Below are 17,792 nucleotides of genomic sequence, written 5' to 3'. Positions count from 1 at the left end.
AAAGAAATTAGCTCGTGGGTTTGGTTTGGGGTCAAAGAATCTTCACCTGTTTCCCATTAGGGGTCTATCAATAACCTGCGTTTAAAGCGGGAGAAAGTCTTGGGTGGGATAAATCATGTTCCTCAGATTTCAAAGTAGCACATGTTTAAGCCACCAAAATACGTAAATAAATAAATAAATGATTAATCCACAAATAATTGTCACAGGAAGAACTGGCAGCAGGAGGAGGAGGAACAAAGCCATGAATTCATACATTTCAAGGCAACAACGTTAGCATATGTCCTTCCACCATAGCCAAGACATCAACTAAAGAAAGGGCTTCCCCCCATTATCGTTGATTCGAATTCTTTTAAGATTTAACATACAAACAAGTCTTAATCGATATGTACAGAAGACGCAGTAGCCTGACCAAAACTTTGATTTCCATTTGATACCTCCCTCCTATAATAAACCTTGTTTTGCAAGAGATTGCCCAACTGATGCATCAAAATGTAAAACAAAACAAATCAGAAAACCATTCCAAGTCCGAGAACAGATTATGTTAACAAGCTAGAAACTAATAAAAGGCTCACCTTTTGAACTTGACATCACCAGAACAACCTGCATAGTGACATTGTTTGGGGGAAGCTGCAAGCGAAGGGGAAAGAGCTGGCGATTCAAAGGGCTTCGAGCACACACAATGAGACCCTCAATTCCTGTCTCTTCCTCCAGTTTACGAGTCAACTCTTCAACCCCATTTCCTTTGAAGGTCATAGAGTAACCCTGCGCTGCTTCATCGTCCACATCACCATTATCTTCAGCTATATGGTAATATATTGTCCTCCCCTCCGATTTTGGTGGCGACTCCGCATAAGAATCACTCGACTGCAACACCAACATGAAAAAAATATTACTCAAAATTCGAAAGATTTCAACTTTAAAGATTTAAGGAAGAAAATAGAAAATCCCAATTCTTAAACAAACCTCTTGTCTGGAAAAATGGTCGGATTTGATCGAAACAGCAGAAGGGGAGCTGGAATCGAATTCCAGGGAATCGGAATGGGGAAGAGGCTGTGGGGCCGAAGGTTTATGCACCGGAGACTGAATATGAATCTCGACGATATCCACATCCCACAAAACCCAATCTTGAGTGGCGGTTCTGTGAGGAATGTCGTGGGTCACCGAGTTCCGCCACGGAGGCAGGCCCCCATTGGCTCGGAGGAAGTTGCCGTACCGGGTCCGGAGCCGGACCTGGGTGCCTTCTCTGATGGGCTCCCACTCCACCGAGGAGTCGAGCCGCCGGGGCAGAGTCTGGAGCACTTTCCGGCCGGTCATGCCGAGCAGGTAGGGCTGGTTGGAGGCGGTGAGGTACTTGGCGAAGCAGCTCTTGAGGCGGATGATGGTATCGGATTCGGGTACGAACTCGACGGTCCATCGGGCCTTCTTGGATGACCCGTTTCGGTCTTGGGTCACGGACTCTTCGTCCTCCTCGGCTAGGAGGTACTTGTCGTGGTGGCTGCGGAGGCGCACCGCCTTGGCGTTTTGGAAGAGGTTCATGCCGATTCTGAACTTGTTCGAATTGGTCTGATTGGAACAGAAAAAATAGAGTTGAAGATTTTAACTCAGAGAAGGAAAAATGTTGAAGAAGGTTTGAATCTAATTGGGCTTTTTTCAGTTTCGGATTCAGACACGCAAGCGGATGAGATATCCTATCCTTGCATTTGTATTTGTAGTGCTTGTGAGCTAAGACAAAGGCTAGTCAGCGCCATCACACAACCGGGTTAGTACAACGCGGTTCTGTGTACGTGGCACTTACGTGGCCTGGCTTCTTCGTAGTAGGTTCCGTGTGGGAGGCTGAGATGGGCCCACTGCATGCAGGGGCCTGGGCCGAGCCCATTTATTGTTTATTATTTTATTTAAATTTGTTTGTTTTATATATATTTTTTTATTATTGTAATTGCTGTGTTTTCTTAGATAAATAAATGAATAAATTGATATCTTCATTTTGAAGCAATTGAAAAAAAAGGTATGAAAATCCACTAGACATCCATTGTCCAGAGCCATGTGAACCTACCTGGAAATATCAAAATCATGACAACTGAAAACAGGTATGATCTATCTACTACCACTACCGTGCTTTTCTGTGTATTTATAGTTTTGATAACAACTAGTAATTACGTGTTCGCATACGAGGGTAGAATGGTCCACTTTCATTATGGTAGTGCAAAGATATGACAAAGATGTATAACTACATCAAGTTCAAAATGATGAAATCAATCAATAATGTTTTTTATGACCAAAATGTCTTGTGTTTGTTTAAAGTAGTGCGGTTTTTTGTGTCCACTCTCTGTGCCCATTAAGTTGTAGTGCGTAAGGGTTGGTGTGCAGTTTGCATACAAAAATATCTCTAATAACCAGCCAAATAAGGAGACAAAGATCAATCTGCAATATTGTAATTAAACAAACAAACAAAAGAGGTGAAAAATTGCAACTTCAAAACAATATTTTACTAACAAAAGGTAAATTCGATAGCTTCCATCTTTTTGCTTCTAGAATACACAATTCCCACATTTTGTATTAACCTTTTCATTTTCAACCACAAAGTAAGATTCATATTATATATGTGAGATTAAAATGAAGTAGGTCCGTTTTCTTTCTACTTTCTTCTCATAATAAATCAACACCAAGTTCCCACTCACAAAAGGAATTGCCGTGTGATATTTTTGCTCACCACTTTAACTCAAGGTGTATGCTCATCAACCTTCTTAATACTTGATACGTATTTATAGATATAATTATAGTTAACTTATTGCTTTAATTTATATAACTATTGTTATACTTATGGACACGTATCAAACGTTAAAACAAATAATAGACATACACCTTAAGTTAAAGTAACGAGCAAAAATCCTCCCACCAAAATTAGGTTTATCACACTTTATAGATTCCTTACTTACACATTTAGAAGTGTACATGCATACCCAACTAATCAATCAAACATTATGTCTAGTCACCAGATATCAACACACTGCTACTTGTCAACACACTTTCCATGCCTAAAATCATGACCACAATTTAATCCAAACACTAAACCTATAAGCCTCTGCCACGAGAAAAACTTCCCTATTTTTGTTTCCTTATCTAATTCTCTTTCTCATATCCTGATAAGTAACACATGGAGAAAAATAAGGAAAAAGATGCAATGAAATGGAAATAGAGAAATAGTTCTCCTCTACTACCCTTTTGCAGAATCAATCAACAATTAATCATAATTAACAAATGAAGCTTCTTAATTACTCAATTATCAAACTAATCATATATATTTTTTTTAAAAAAACAATAAACATTAAAAACATACCTGCTTAGCGAGTTTATTTGAAGACGGTTTCGGAGACAGCAGCGTAGGCGACTTTGTGGAAAAAACCGAAACGGGCGACCCGTACTCCGACCCGTTAAGTTCATCAGAAAACGACGAAAAACTCGACTGCTGCGACAGTAAAAAATCCGTGAGAGACTCGGAAGCCGGGACCTCGGCCTCGATGACGTCCCACAAAATCCAGTTCTGGGTGGTGGACGTGGTAGGGTCGTCGTGAGTGACGGCGTTCCTCCATGGCGGCGGCCCACCGTTGGCGCGCAAGTACTTGCCGCACCAGGTCCGCAGCTTGAGCTGAAAGCCGTCGCGTATGGGCTCCCACTCGAACTTGAAGTCCATGCTCTTGTCGGCTTCCGCCTGGAGCACTTTTCTGCCTGTCATGCCGAGGAGGAAGGGGTGGTCGGCGGCGGCGAGGTAGAGGCCGTGACAGCTCTTGAGGCGGACGACGTGGGATTTGTTGTCGACGAGCTCGACTGTCCAGCGGGCTTTTCGGGAGGCGCCGTTTCGGCTCTGGCGCACGGACTCTTGATTGTCGTCGGCGACGAGGTATTTGTCGAGGTGGCTGCGGAGCTTCACAGCCTTGGCGGTGTTGAAGAACTCCATGGTGATGATCAATGATCAAGTTGAGAGTGATGAAGATGAAATTGATTATAGTTGTGGGATTTTAGTAAGAAGAATAAAAAAATTGAGAAATTGAGGTGATTTGGAAAAGGTTGGTTTGTTTGGAAATTGCTTGTTGGTATTAAACTTGTTCACACATTGACGATGAAGTCATAATAATATTATAAGTTGGCACGATGGCGAGAGCAGAAGATGAGAAGGAAATGACGATCTGGGACTTGTTAATTGACTGAGGAAGATGATGAAGTTTCCTGGTGGAAACAAATTAATTGAGTCAAAGAATATATACGGGGGGTTTTGGGATTTGGGGTAGCTCGTGACTAGCAGAAAAACTTATATATATTTTTGCTATTTACGATTAATTATGTTATGTCAAATAAAAAGATATAATTTAATTAATTGAAAATAACAAAATAATATTAATCGTGTTACACGCAAGTTTCTCCGTGACTACATAGGGAGATGCAGAATTGACCATTGGATGATTTGTCTTGGCATGCTCGCGAGACGTAACGCGTCCGAGGGTGTTGTCTAGAAGCTCAAGTTAGTGGACCGTAATTCGTTCTTGTCAAACAAAGACTGAACTTACCTCCACCACCAAAAAAAAAAGAGGAATAAAAAAAGGGGGATTGATTTACATGCACCAATTCAAGAATGAATTTCTTCGTCTCTAGAAACAAATACAATTAATGTATTAAATGAGTGAAAATCCCCTTAAATTTGTCACTTGAGAGGTTATGAACCTACATGTTTTAACTAGAAATAACGATATCTAATATATTGTTCTTTTTACACAAATAATAGTTTAAATTACTTTAAATTATTTTAATATTAAATGAAACGGTTTTAGGCCGGCGTACTCTACAACAAATATATATATATATATATAGAATATCACTTAATTATCTTTCTCGTATTTATTTTATTTTATATTCCCTCTCTCATCTCCATTATCTTTCCCCTTCCCATTGTCCTGTCCATTTAAATGGGCTTCTTACTTAGAGAAGATGACTAGTTCTGGAAAAGTAGACGCTGTGTTGGCATTAGCTGGTGTAGTGAAAATGGTTGGGGCAGAATAATAAGCTACTGGATTTTCCAATAAAATATATTCCAATATAATATACTTACGAAACGCAAAATTGGCCACTCTCATGCTAAAACTCGTTGGTTTTATCAGGTCCCTGATTGTCGCAGTGACAATTTCAGTAAAATACAATATATACAACACCAAGCGTGAGCGTACAAGGTCAAACCGATTGTGACTCTGAATGATAGCGCTAATTTAAAAATAAAATAAATAAATAAAGTTGTAGACGAAGCACAAAACAAATTGAAGCTCAGCTCGAGTAATTCTATAATAAGAGTCTTATCAATTAAGATCAAATTAGTTAATCATTAAATTTAATTAGTTAATTTGATTCAACGGTTAAGAGATAAGGCCTCATCCCCTCATAACGATAGAATTCTTGAGCTCCGTTGTCCCAAATCATAGTGCCAAATGGAGGTGGGCTCGGTTTGGTTTGGTTTAATTTTGAGCCCAAATCGTGTGCTGAACCATGAACACTGGTTTGGAGAAAATTCAAACCGTGCGCCGACTAATGAGGTGAGAAACTGATCATCTCAGTTAACCGGTTGCCTCGGTTTTGTGAAAACCTACTTGAAAACATTTAGACTCTAAATTCATTCAAACTCGAACATTCATTCAAAACATGCTTGAAATTCATTCACCATTCACATAACAACAAATTCAAATTCATTCATTCAATCAATCCTTTCAAACTAAAACATATGCATCATTCACCATTCACGTGTATTATAATTATTTAATTACATATAATTTAACATACTCAGTTCGGTTCGGTTAACTGATGATTTTTAAAATTAGGAATCGGGCGTCAAACTATGACCACCGATTCGGTCCGATTCATACATCATTAACCAAAAAAAAAAAGAAAAAAACCACATAAAACCGAATCGATCGATTTGGTTCAACCGGTTTGACCGGTTTTTAGTCCCATATGCCCAGCGCTAGTGCCAAATCCACAAAGACGTTTTTCATGGGCCATGCATTGGTGTCGCTGGGTCTTCAAGACAACATAAATTCATGCATCTGGGCTTGAGGCCTTAACTTCAACAAAACAGTAGCAAGGGCAAAAAAGAAAAAAAATATATTTAAGCTTGCTTGATGTTGAAAGCGGAGACCCCTATGCTCTGCTACTGCACGGCTGTATGTAACCAAGTACAGAAGATAATTGTTTTTATATTATTTCCCAGAAATCGACGAGCTTTTTATAATTTCCATGCTCATTTTGGTCTTGGGGCCCCTTACCATTATAATTTTAAAAAAAGAAAAAAGAAAAGAGAAAAGGCTGTTCTATGTTTTCACCCTCCCTTGTTTGTCAAATGCTTTCGCATGTCCCCCAGTCAACACAAGCAATAAGAAAACAAACAATGTAACATTTTTAAGTCCCTTTATTTATTTATTTATATATATCTAATATTGAGTCATAATCTATATATAAAAAGTAAAAGATAGAGAATGATGAAACATTCAAAATATCAAAAAATATTATTAGTTAATTTAAATATTAAATAAGAATAATATGATAAATTTATATTTTTTTATATTAAAATAAAAAACAAAATCAGATAATAGGTCCATTTTTATAGAATATAACTACTTATATTATCTTTTTTAATTCTAAAATTAAAAAAAAAAAAAAAAAATTCAGTTGGCACATGCGTGCCACAGGCTAGTAATTCATTAATCGCCGACTAAAAAACTTATAATTGATTACTCAACGAATATATGTTGACAGGGAAAGACCTTCTGAACCCCAACCTTAAAGCTCAATAATGGAGGAGGAAAAATACAGAAGAAGTTGCTTACCAAAGTAATTTCAGACCCAGAAAGCTAAAGTACTATGAATGTGATGTTACACCCTAAAAAGTTAAAAAGTAAAAGCATTTATGACTGCTGCAATTGAAAGAGAATAGAAGAAAGAAAAGGAAAAGAAGAGAAACAGGTAAGAAATCTATGAAAATAGAAACAAAGAGGTAAATAAATATTCAACACAGACCTCGATCGCCATTCGTCCACCCACCCCTTTCGAGTTTTTTTGTCTTCTTTCCACCTTGCTTCACGTGATCCTCCTCCTCCCTCCTCTACATCAGATTCAATTCATTTCGAGATCTCATTTTTATCTTTTTCATGACTTCTAAAACTACACTCTTTACACTCTCTCATTCACCACATTCCAATTCCCATTCCCATCCATGCCTCCACCAAACTCAACCACACTCTCAGCAGCCCTTGTCTTCCTCCTACTGACAATCTTCTCAGTTTCCACAGCCACCCACTCATGTTCTTCAAAACCAGAGGCCTCCTCCTCCACATTTTCATGTCCACCATTCACTTCACCACCTCCCTTTCCTTTCTCTTCTTTACCTGGTTGTGGCCACCCTTCCTTTCAAATCAAATGCGCTGCTCCTCATTCCACCATCTCCATCAATAACTTCTCTTTCTCTCTCCTTCGCTACGAACCCAGCTCCGCCTCACTTGTTCTCTCCCCTCACATCACCACCTCAACAAGCTCACTTACAAAATCAGCCGACACGAACTGCTCGTTCCCTCACTTTCTCTCCATCCCCGACCGCTCGATCAACCTCTCTGCCTCGCCTTTCCGAATCTCCGACGCTTCTTGTTCTCGGCTCTCCGTTCTCAAACCTTGCTCCCCTCCAACTCTTCCCAACTGCAGCCATTGTCCTTGGGAATGCAAGCTCATCAAAAACCCACTCAAGCTTCTCCATGACTGTGGATCTCCACACCGCCCTGTTACAGCGCAGGGCTGCCAAGGCGATGTCTTGGGCTTTCTCGACAATTTCCTCAAATGGGGGATCGAGCTCGAGTGGGACGAAGCTCAAGACTCTTACTTTTCCAGCTGCAGAGATTGTCAGGCCAACAATGGCTTCTGTGGCTTCAATTCCTCTGACCCAGAGAAGCAATTCCTCTGCTTTCGCCCCATACCTCACTTTTCACCACCATGGATTAGCAAAGACAGCCCCAATCGAATCGCCATCTTGTCCTCTGTATTCACATTGGCTTGTTTCCTAATCATTGTCTCAGTCTTTATAGCCATTTTCAGGTCCAGAAGATTAAGCTCCTCTGCCACAGAAGAAGACCCAACAACCCTGTTCCTCCATCGCCACCGCTCAGCTAGTCTTCTCCCACCAGTCTTCACATACGAAGAGCTCGAATCCTCCACCAACCGGTTCGACCCGAAGCGCAAAATCGGAGACGGCGGGTTCGGGTCAGTGTATCTGGGTCAGCTCTACGATGGGCGGGTCGTGGCGGTGAAGTATCTCCACAAGCCCCACCATGGCGCCGCCTCTGGTCGAGCCTTTTCCAACAAGTGCTTCTGCAACGAAATCTTGATACTCTCTTCGATTGACCACCCAAACCTGGTCAAACTCCACGGCTATTGCAGCGATCCAAGAGGCCTTGTTCTGGTCTACGATTACGTCCCTAATGGAACTCTCGCCGACCACCTTCACGGCCCGAAGAGCTTGTACCGTAAAGGGTCTCTGACGTGGCAGGTGAGGGTCGACATTGCTCTGCAAACGGCCATGGTTATGGAGTACTTGCATTTCTCGGTGGTGCCTCCGGTGGTGCACAGAGACATAACGTCGTCGAATATATTCGTGGAGAAAGACATGAGGATCAAAGTTGGGGACTTTGGGCTGTCCAGGCTATTAGTGTTCCCCGAAACGTCGTCGTCTACGTCCGGGTATGTCTGGACCGGCCCGCAAGGGACGCCCGGGTACTTGGACCCGGATTACCACCGGTCGTTCCGGTTGACGGACAAGAGTGACGTGTACAGCTTCGGGGTGGTGCTGCTGGAGCTGATATCCGGGTTGAGAGCGGTGGACCAGAGGAGGGACAAGAGGGAGCTGGCGTTGGCTGACTTGGTGGTGTCCAAGATCCAGATGGGTCTGCTCCACCAGGTCGTCGACCCGGTTTTCATAGTCGACGGAAATGTGATCGACGGCGTTGATGTGGCGGCGGAGCTGGCGTTCAGGTGCGTGGCGGCGGATAAGGACGACCGTCCAGATGCCAGGGAAGTAGTAGAGGAGCTGAAGCGTATCAGGAGCCGTACACGTGGGATGAGCCGGGCTTCGAGTTCGAATTTGATTGGTGATGAGGTGGCGAAAGGCTGATTGGATTTGATGGGCGGGTGTGCGTGTGTGGGGTCAGATGCACATGTGCGGGGGTTTGACTGACAAGCGAAAGTGAAAGGGAGAGAGAGTGTTTGTGTTGTGTCTCATCTCAGCTCTCAGAAGAAGGTTTTTGCGTCGCAGAAAAAGACTGGACTGGATAGAATGTGAATAGATAGATCTGTTTGGTTACTTTAAGAACTGTGTTTTTTTCGTTTTTTGTTTTCCCAGTTTCTGGCTTTTACTGTGTATTATAAATTCCAATATTCAAAATCGAATTTTGGCGTTTTGTTCATATACCCAAGTGCCCATATCACTAAAACAAACCAAAGGATGAATTTACTTTGAATTTTGATGTAGAAGAGAAAAACATAAATTGTTTCCAAGTTAAGGAAACTATAGACTGATTTTATTTGAACATCAAATGTACATATTTGTTCGTGTTACAAGATGTGGAAATTTGCTTGTGTCCTTATTTGTTACATTACATGTACAACACCTTAATTTGGTTGGCTGTGATCTTACTGGTTATGGGAAATATGCAGTCTCCAAAAGCTTGGCTTTCGCACTTGCAATTGCAGCCTCCTCCCTGCCTGTCAGTTTATAGCCCCTCTCCTGCAAGCAAAACACACTCCTTTAAATGCAACTGTTCTAACAGAGAACGGTCCTAGAGCTCGTATTCAAATATAAAATTATTAAGCTAAAAACATCTTCTAGTATAGCAGAGATATATACCAGCAGGCGCCAAAGGAAAGGGATCCCTTCTCTTGTTTTTATCCGCTTCTCAATCACTTCGATTGCTAGAATTCGGACACAAAGTTAGAAACAAAACCACTGGGAGGTTTGATGGCAAAAGAGTAGCATATACCATACCTTTTGCGGCTTGTCCATTTTTAAGCAACATACAGTACCAGACTTCATTGAATATATCAAGCTGTTCACCTGAGGCCCCAACCATCTTGCATTGTAGTAAGTGGATAGAAATTCTTTAGTGCTCTTCTATGTGAAAATAGGCCAGAGTAAGACAAGCAATTCTTAATGTTAATACCTTGCAGTCATCAGCATCGAAGTCAGGACCGAGCAATTCCAATGCTTGTTTTTCATTACCCCTCCCATACTCGTACAAGGCTTCTGCAAGCTGATAACAATGATATTGTGAAGATGCCCCCAACTTCAATAGGAAAGCAGTTCAAATTGATGCAAGAATATGTTCTAAAGTGGTAAGAATCATGGCTCTTTTATTTTTCAATGAAATGATGCTTATTATCTCTAATGCCAACCCGAACTGTAGCAATCATAGTTTCTAAATCATTCTATTCGTTGACAGTATTAAGGAACAAGTCCTGGGTAAAAGTAATAACACAACTTCTTAGTGCTCATAAAAAGTTCAATGCCAGGGTTCCCATATGAGGAAGATTCAGTAGGTAGTCTGATGTGACCAATGCACATATAAAGGTACCTTTTGAAGAGGCAATGCAGAAACAATGAACCAAAGAATAAATAATGATTCCAATATAAAAATTACTGAAGAGGTCACAATCAGAATAAACCTGTATTGGTCTCTGCATTAGCTGTTGCTTCTTCTTCTTCATCTTAGCAATCCTACATGAGGAACAGACTAGCAATCAATACATTGCCAGATAACATTAAGAGTGTCGTTGAGAGTGGAAGGATCCTTTAACCTGGACGTCAAGCCCTTGAGCAAATCTTCTGCCTTTGAAATCTCACCAGTATTAGCCAAGGCCCATAAAATTAACACGTCAAGATGCCACTCTAAATACCAGTTGGCCTGAACAAAGTGGAGCACATTCAGACAACAGAACTAGATAAATAGAGAGACAATAATTAACAGCACAGGAAGCATGCATAACCTAGAGAGCTAGCATTGGGATAATAGCTACAAGTTCATATATATTCTTTTTTCAAATCTATGAACCAAAAAAGTAATAAATATTCACCCTTGACACATTATACTGGCCATCTTTATTATACAGGCGTATTTCGTAATTCTCAGACCTTCTATTCTTTGCTACAAAACGAGCACACTTGCAAAAATTGAACAGAAACTGAGGTTTAAACATCCCCTCAAATAGCAGATTTCTAGGAAGATTGGTAGGGAATAGGGGTCATGTTCTGTAACTTACTTGATCAGTCACGCAATTTGCTAGGGTCTTCAAACGGTCCTCAAAGGCATCTATTTCACCCCGGACATGCACGCGTAACAACAACCCAAGGGCATTCAAGTACACCTAATTGAACAAGAAGTTAGGAATGAAAGATGCAAAAGAGCTGGTCATGTCAAAAATACTTGAAATAAACCTCTGGAGATGCAGCATCAGGTTTCTCCAACTCCTTCCAGATACAATGGTCATATACATTTAGGACTGTTTGGATTGGAGAATGGCCTTCTAAATAACAAAGAGCTACATGCCACCAATTGTGTGTGACCCTGATAATCGTAACACTTCATAGCATCTAAATATCAAGTGAAGAGAAAAAAAAATGTTTAAATTTGAATAAATTCAATGTGCGTACATAAATGACGAACAAGAATCCCATGAGGATGAGCACTCTTTCATAAACTCTACTGCTTCTTTAAAACGGCAATCATACTGAAGAACATGGCACAACTGCATAACAAATTAAGGACACATGAATTACGACAATGAGTCAAGAACTTCAGCATTAGAAACTTCTTGTGACAACTAGCAGATAGTGATATAAAGCAAACAAGATAATTATAACTCACGTTATGGTGCACCCAGCAGTCTTGCTTGTTGATCTCATATCCCTTTTTTGCAGCTTTCTCAGCTTCTGTCATCCGGCCAAGTTCCAATAAAGGAAACGAAAGCATGCCATAGATGTAATTTTCTTGTTCATTATTGGGCAGAACCTGTTAGCAGACTGTTACAAGACAAACAAGAAAACAAAACAAGGATTCCCACCCAAAAAAGGTTCCACTAATATCTTAAAAATGCTCAAAACCCCAGACAATGTGTGTTTCTATTAAGTCATAAACTATTATCCTTTGATTGAAATTGCTCAATAATTCATGCAAACACGGTGGGTAAAAAAATTAAGTATTCTCCACTATGTTCAATGAATGTATAAACTTCACACATCCTCAACATAGAAATGAACCTGTTGAACAAGATCCAATGACAGATCAGGTCGAGCCATGTAGAAGCAGAGCACTTGGGCCCTTTTCAGAGAGACCAAATCTTTAGGGAAACTTTTCAAGAGCTGCAACAATAAATGAAATGAAATTTAATGAACAAAGGCTATAGAACAATAAAAGACTAAACTTATATTGAAGTACTGGAGACTGAAACTTATACGAAATACTTAAACCGCAAAGTATTTACTCCTATACTATTTACCATTAGTACCAAAATCGGGAATATAAGAAATTCACCTATGGAGCATTCCACTTTATTTGTATAGATGAACAAGGGGAAACAAGCATTTGAAAACATTGTCAAAAACAACTGAGCAAGATTATGCTTCATTAACATCTTTTCATGTCTTGGGTTCAGGATGATATATTTTTTTCTATCTTTTTTCTATCGGTTATGCAATTCATTAAGAGAAATTGTAAATGAGAAGATGTGTCTAAATCATTATGGCACAGCGAGTTTTATGAGGAAAGTGATTGAGCAATCTGTTAAAAACTAAATTGGCATTGAAGTGAAAACAGTTTATAGTTTGAGGCAATGATCCGAAATTTATACAGATAAGTAGAACCAAACTAAAGGTGGGCAAGTACATTTCTGGATCATCTGCAATGAATAACAGCATGACTGACCAAATAGTTAACATGGAGTATGAAAATTGTGGAGAAAGTACAATTTAAAAGCTGTGGTAGGAAGCCAAGTAAATAGGTATGCACATCAAGTAAGGAAAATCCCCACTAATAAAGAGGGTGGGTAGTGGCCCACCTTAGAATGCAACTCAACAGCAACATCATCATCTCTATTCTCAGAAATCAAACAATTGACAGCGTCAAAAACTGCTTTCTCGTATTGAGTAGCTTGTTCCTGTGCACAACAAATTTCCCATTACACCTCTCCAAGGTTAATTAACAATAGATGTCAAATTGTTCAACTTGAAACAACCTTACCAGCCGAGACTTGGCGGCTTGGAGATGAGAAGGAGCTCGAGAAGGATCAGAGGAGCAGAGAAAATGGGCAGCCAAGATGTTAGCAAGCACGCAGTCCTTGTCATGTGACGGTGCCTCCAATATCACCGACCTATCTCTCCCATAACTCAACACCTTCACTCATTCACCAAAAATCCCAGTACCCATCTCAACTTTTGACATACCAAACCAATAGAAACAGAAAAATTGAGTAAAAGAAAGGAGATTAAGACATGCCTGGTCATAGAAATCGTCGATGGCAGATATGCAAGCGTCTGAAGAGGTCCTCACCTCGTAGCCCCATTTGTCAACTTTCACTCCTCCCTCCATTTCCTAACTCTACTCACCTCTTTTTTTCTTTTTTTTTTAATGAGCAAAATCTGCTCACCTCTTTGAATCAGTAGCTTGTTGCTTAAAAAAACAGTGTTTTTCTTAGCCAAAACAATGGCGGTAACTTCAACGGAAACTGGGTTTTAGTTTTTTTGCTGTATAATTTGCAAATGGATGATCATAACATAAAATATGACGAAGGTCTTTGTCAATTGTCGCCGTTGATTTGGTGGATAGTCTAATGTTAGCATCAGCGCCTAATCTTTTTTGGGAGATTTTGGAAAAGCCCAAAGGAGAGAGAAAATTTTTAAAAGAAGCAAAAATGGACAAAATTGCCCTTATTTATTTTTTGATTTCCTAAGAAATCCTTTACATTTGCATGTCTTTGGTTTGAAAGTTGAGAGGTTATTCCGTCTTTTTTCAAAAAGCTTTGGCTTTTTCCAAAAGTGAAAGTTTTTTTATGAGTAAAACCTAAATTTACTATCTTTTTTCTCTGTTGTCAGATGCTTTGTGCGGTTCGAGTAAGGTAGGGACATAACATTTGGATCTGATACTTTTCAATCACCGTGGACACAACAGCAAAGCCCACGTCGCCTGTGCATAATTCATGATCTGTAAATATGATTCGTTTTTGTTAAGTGAAAAAATGGTTAATGTAATTTTGCTTTGAAATGGACTGGTTGTAAGTGCAGGTTTAGGCCTAAACAAGGTTCAAGTTGGTAGTTTTGGGCCTTGAGCCCAATTGTAATTTGTAACTCAAAAGTTAAGTTCACTTTAGTAAGGGTCGACCTTTAGATAAAGTCTTATATCTTAATAGTTGGATCATGTTAATCAATTTAATTTAACGGTTGATCAATTTAATTTAACGGTTAAAAGATGAAGCTTTACCTAATATATAATGCCCTCGCTCAAAAGTTCAAAGTATCAATTGACAATGGTTATTAAAAAGATAAAAATAAAAACAAAAATAAGGATAACTATGTTCTCTGTGTAACATTCAGAACATAAAATAGGGCAAGGCTACAGTAAGTTATTTATCCTTGGAATTGGTAATTACTTGGGAGGGGCAGCTGCCCCTCTCAATTTGGCCGCAAGAATCTTAGCAATCTCAGCAAGCTTATCAGTCTCAGGCATGACATCTTTCACAGCACTATGTGCACAAAATTTGTCAGCCCAATTGACCAGCCCTGGTGTCTTTGTTTGGTCCAGCAGCTTGACCCCATTCAGTTTCTCTATGACTCTGAGCCACCCCAAGAAGCACCCAAACGCAATGTCAAGGTACCCAATCTCATCTCCACCAAAAAAGTCCTTTCCTTTGCTGGACTTTTCATATGCTTCCTCCAGCAAGGCCAGCCCTTCTTCCACTTGCTCCACTGCTGCCTTCTTTGCCTCCTCTTCTTGAGCTGCACCTATGCCTTTCAATGATGGGTACCACTGCCACCCACATTTAAACCAAGAAACATTAATTAGTAAAAACCATTGTAACAATATTTTTTTTCAAAACGCTAATAAGTACAAGTGCTTCCTATAGAATAGCTAATTTACCTTCTCACTGACATAGGCAGCCCAAAATCGTGCCGTGGCGCGATCATAAGGGTCGGAAGGGAGGATAGATGGGCCGGAGGCCCAAACCTCATCAATGTACTCAACAATGACAAGAGATTCACATATGGGTTTGTCACCGTGAATGAGAACCGGGACTTTCTTATGGACTGGATTGGATTGGAGGAGAAGCTGGCTTTTCGATCCAAATGTCTCTTGAAGAAACTCGTAGTCGACAGATTTGAGGTTAAGAGAGATGCGAGCCCTCATCACAAATGGGCTCGGCCACATTCCCAGGACCTTCACGTCGCTCTTGGTGATGGCCATGATGATCGATCGATCTCTCACAACTCACACTCGAAGCTTTTAATCGAACACTGAGTTTTTGTGTTTAGTGAGCGTGGTGGGATGAATTAAACAAGAGAAACAACCATGGATTGTTAAGTAAGTATGGATTAGAAAAGTGGCTGTGGTGAGTTTGGTGTCAATGCGTGTAACGACATAGTTAGGTGCACTGGTGGATGCATGTTTGAAGGGTAGGCCGCAAAATTAAAGTATTAAGTCAATTCATATTTTTTGACTCTTAACATTGTCCAAAGTCGAAAGTAACCTTTACAAAGTTCACTTAAATTTGTTAACATTTTAGCATGGAAAATTCATTGGAGGCCTTGTTTTTCAGAATAACTTTCATGTAAAGGAATACCACTGTAATCTACTTCAAATTAATTGTTCATTGTGATATTCTTGATGTAGGTAAGTTTTCCTTATTGTTTTCTTTTTTATTTAGATTTACAGAACGTTTGTAGTGAAGTTTGGATCTGTTCCATGACAGACAACAACCATCAAACTTTGGGCAGCCCTGGTGTCTTTGTTTCGTCCAGCAGTTTGACGCCATTCATCTTCTCTGTCACTCTTAGCCACCCCAAGAAGCACCCAAATGCAATGTCAAGATACCCAATTTTGTCTCCACTGAAAAAGTCCTTTCCTTTGCTAGTCTTCTCAAACGCTTCCTCCAACAGCACCGGGCCACTTGCTTGATTGCCGCCTTCTTCGCCTCCTCTCCCTGAGGAGCAGCAATGCCTCTCATGGACGGAAACCACTACAAGAAAATGCAACAGACTGATAAGCGAATGAGTCATCCAAAACCAACATGTCTCATTTACCAATTCACAATCAATATACAATCAAAGTTCCATTTTTAAGTTCAGTTCATACAGCTTCTATCACTTGGTCTCACAAGCATGAGAACCGTGACACATCAAACTCAATATCAATGTATACTCGTCACGCAATGTTATCAATTTATAACACGTAAATTTATTTATGACCTTATTTTCTATTCATATTTTAATAAGTGAATTAATAAAAATACATACTGTGTCGTGCTTGTGGTTGGTGCGAGTCAGCTGACACTCTACAAAAGTTATCAATCTCATTAAATGAAGATATAGATGCTAATATTTAAGCATAACTCATCGGTGGCTGGCTCTTGGTCTTAAGTTGGCCCTTGAAGCGGTTCTATTGCAATTTTATATGTTTGCGTCGTTTGTTTCATTCTGATCCAAGTAGCTGATATGCATAAACTTTCTATTGATTCAGTCAAACAAGAACCACTCATCGGTGGCTGGCTATTGCTATTGGTCTTCCTTAAGTTGGCCCTTGAAGCGGTTCTATTGCAATATTTTTCCTGGCAATGCCCCAAATAAGCTTCAGTTGTTGAATTTCTGGGATGCAAGCGCTCCTCTATTTCTATCTTCTTCTCTGCTCATACACTTGACACTCCAACTCTGCCAAGACAGCTGCACCCGGCCAAAGTAAAGTGAAATTTGATGTGAAAATTCATATTTACAGCGACTAAAACTCACATAAGCTTAGACCAAAGATTGAATTTTTCCAAACTTAATTTAGGGGGACCATGGTTTTAACAAAGAAGCTTGAGCATTATGAGCACTAAGAAGAACATTTTATTCTTTTGACTTCGAAGAAAAAAAAAACATGTTATTGGTATGATGTAGTGCACATTTAGTTATGCTAGCTCAAAATAGAAAATAAAGGCCCAGGAAAATGAAATAAATATTGCAATTAGACCCTCATAATGAACAATTTCATAATTCATAGTTGATGAAATAAGATTAGGGGTTCATTCATCTATTGATAACATCAAACGAGAATAATAGCCAAATTACCCAATTCTCACATGCACATAATTATATTTAAATATAGTAAAAATTGATTGCCCACTCAAATGCATATAATTAATATCAATTAGGCCCAAAGCTGGGTTGAAACCCAACGGGCTGGCCTATTTAAAGCCCATTAGTAAATTACATTTATTTTAGAAAAAAATAATAATATTATCACATTTATATCTTAAATTCAAGTCTATTTTTTTTTCTATAATAATATATATTAGCCCAACGTGTGCCATTTTTTTTTTTTGAATTAAAAAAAGGGTGATGCTAGGGAGACCAACTTTAGATACCAACTTGTGTACCAACTCTCTAATAGAGGTGGAGCCCACCAATACAAAGGTTCTCACACACAATTAGAGATTTGGTACCCAAGTTGATATCGAAGGTTGGTCACCCCAACCAT

At 39.7% G+C, this 17,792-nt stretch overlaps 4 protein-coding genes and 1 long non-coding RNA gene across 7 annotated transcripts; 2 read left to right on the top strand and 3 right to left on the bottom strand.

Annotated features, from left to right (window-relative positions):
• Positions 145–4,288, bottom strand: LOC18791520. Its single transcript, XM_007223090.2, has 4 exons — positions 3,338–4,288; positions 964–1,563; positions 573–864; positions 145–476 (listed from the first exon to the last, which is right to left on the bottom strand). The coding sequence occupies exons 1-4, from the start codon at positions 3,953–3,955 to the stop codon at positions 442–444; spliced, it is 1,545 nt and encodes a 514-aa protein (XP_007223152.1). The 5' UTR covers positions 3,956–4,288; the 3' UTR covers positions 145–441.
• On the top strand, positions 6,673–9,482 carry LOC18789407 (LEAF RUST 10 DISEASE-RESISTANCE LOCUS RECEPTOR-LIKE PROTEIN KINASE-like 1.5). The gene has a single exon (XM_007225053.2). It carries the CDS (start codon positions 7,250–7,252, stop codon positions 9,188–9,190), a length of 1,941 nt encoding a protein of 646 aa, XP_007225115.1. The 5' UTR covers positions 6,673–7,249; the 3' UTR covers positions 9,191–9,482.
• Positions 9,552–13,924, bottom strand: LOC18790281 (tetratricopeptide repeat protein 38). 3 transcript variants are annotated; one of them, XM_007222878.2, is made up of 14 exons: positions 13,563–13,924; positions 13,308–13,460; positions 13,126–13,224; positions 12,329–12,430; positions 11,937–12,080; positions 11,723–11,817; positions 11,507–11,636; positions 11,332–11,436; positions 10,870–10,976; positions 10,738–10,789; positions 10,236–10,325; positions 10,061–10,145; positions 9,923–9,987; positions 9,552–9,802 (listed from the first exon to the last, which is right to left on the bottom strand). In XM_007222878.2, exons 1-14 carry the CDS (start codon positions 13,653–13,655, stop codon positions 9,716–9,718), a joined length of 1,407 nt encoding a protein of 468 aa, XP_007222940.1. In that variant the 5' UTR covers positions 13,656–13,924; the 3' UTR covers positions 9,552–9,715. The 3 variants fall into 3 exon arrangements, 2 of the variants coding, with proteins under 2 accessions (XP_007222940.1, XP_020410237.1); XR_002269662.1 differs by having other exon boundaries at positions 9,567–9,802; positions 10,236–10,318; positions 11,507–11,651; XM_020554648.1 differs by having other exon boundaries at positions 9,567–9,802; positions 11,507–11,651.
• Positions 14,562–15,622, bottom strand: LOC18792449 (glutathione S-transferase U17). The gene is made up of 2 exons (XM_007223806.2): positions 15,201–15,622; positions 14,562–15,089 (listed from the first exon to the last, which is right to left on the bottom strand). Exons 1-2 carry the CDS (start codon positions 15,522–15,524, stop codon positions 14,709–14,711), a joined length of 705 nt encoding a protein of 234 aa, XP_007223868.1. The 5' UTR covers positions 15,525–15,622; the 3' UTR covers positions 14,562–14,708.
• LOC109946711 lies at positions 15,867–16,526 on the top strand. The gene is made up of 2 exons (XR_002269794.1): positions 15,867–15,950; positions 16,030–16,526. It is a non-coding gene; the product is annotated as an uncharacterized LOC109946711 (long non-coding RNA).

Source organism: Prunus persica, chromosome G1, assembly GCF_000346465.2.
Source record: "Prunus persica cultivar Lovell chromosome G1, Prunus_persica_NCBIv2, whole genome shotgun sequence".
Lineage (NCBI taxonomy): Eukaryota > Viridiplantae > Streptophyta > Magnoliopsida > Rosales > Rosaceae > Prunus > Prunus persica.
Note: the sequence above shows the minus strand (reverse complement) of the source record. Positions and strands in the feature narration are given on the sequence as shown.

Coding starts and splice junctions, on each gene's coding strand:
- LOC18790281 (XM_020554648.1), bottom strand. CDS start 13,655: ATGGAGGGAGGAGTGAAAGTTGACAAATGGGGCTACGAGGTGAGGACC. Junction 12,431..13,125: donor CTGTTGAGTTGCATTCTAAG/GTGGGCCACTAC, acceptor TTATTGTTGCAG/CTCTTGAAAAGTTTCCCTAA. Junction 9,803..9,922: donor CTTTCCTTTGGCGCCTGCTG/GTATATATCTCT, acceptor TTTTGCTTGCAG/GAGAGGGGCTATAAACTGAC.
- LOC18789407 (XM_007225053.2), top strand. CDS start 7,250: ATGCCTCCACCAAACTCAACCACACTCTCAGCAGCCCTTGTCTTCCTC.
- LOC18791520 (XM_007223090.2), bottom strand. CDS start 3,955: ATGGAGTTCTTCAACACCGCCAAGGCTGTGAAGCTCCGCAGCCACCTC. Junction 1,564..3,337: donor CAAATAAACTCGCTAAGCAG/GTATGTTTTTAA, acceptor TGTTCCAATCAG/ACCAATTCGAACAAGTTCAG. Junction 477..572: donor GGTGATGTCAAGTTCAAAAG/GTGAGCCTTTTA, acceptor TTGATGCATCAG/TTGGGCAATCTCTTGCAAAA.
- LOC18792449 (XM_007223806.2), bottom strand. CDS start 15,524: ATGGCCATCACCAAGAGCGACGTGAAGGTCCTGGGAATGTGGCCGAGC. Junction 15,090..15,200: donor CTGCCTATGTCAGTGAGAAG/GTAAATTAGCTA, acceptor TGTGGGTGGCAG/TGGTACCCATCATTGAAAGG.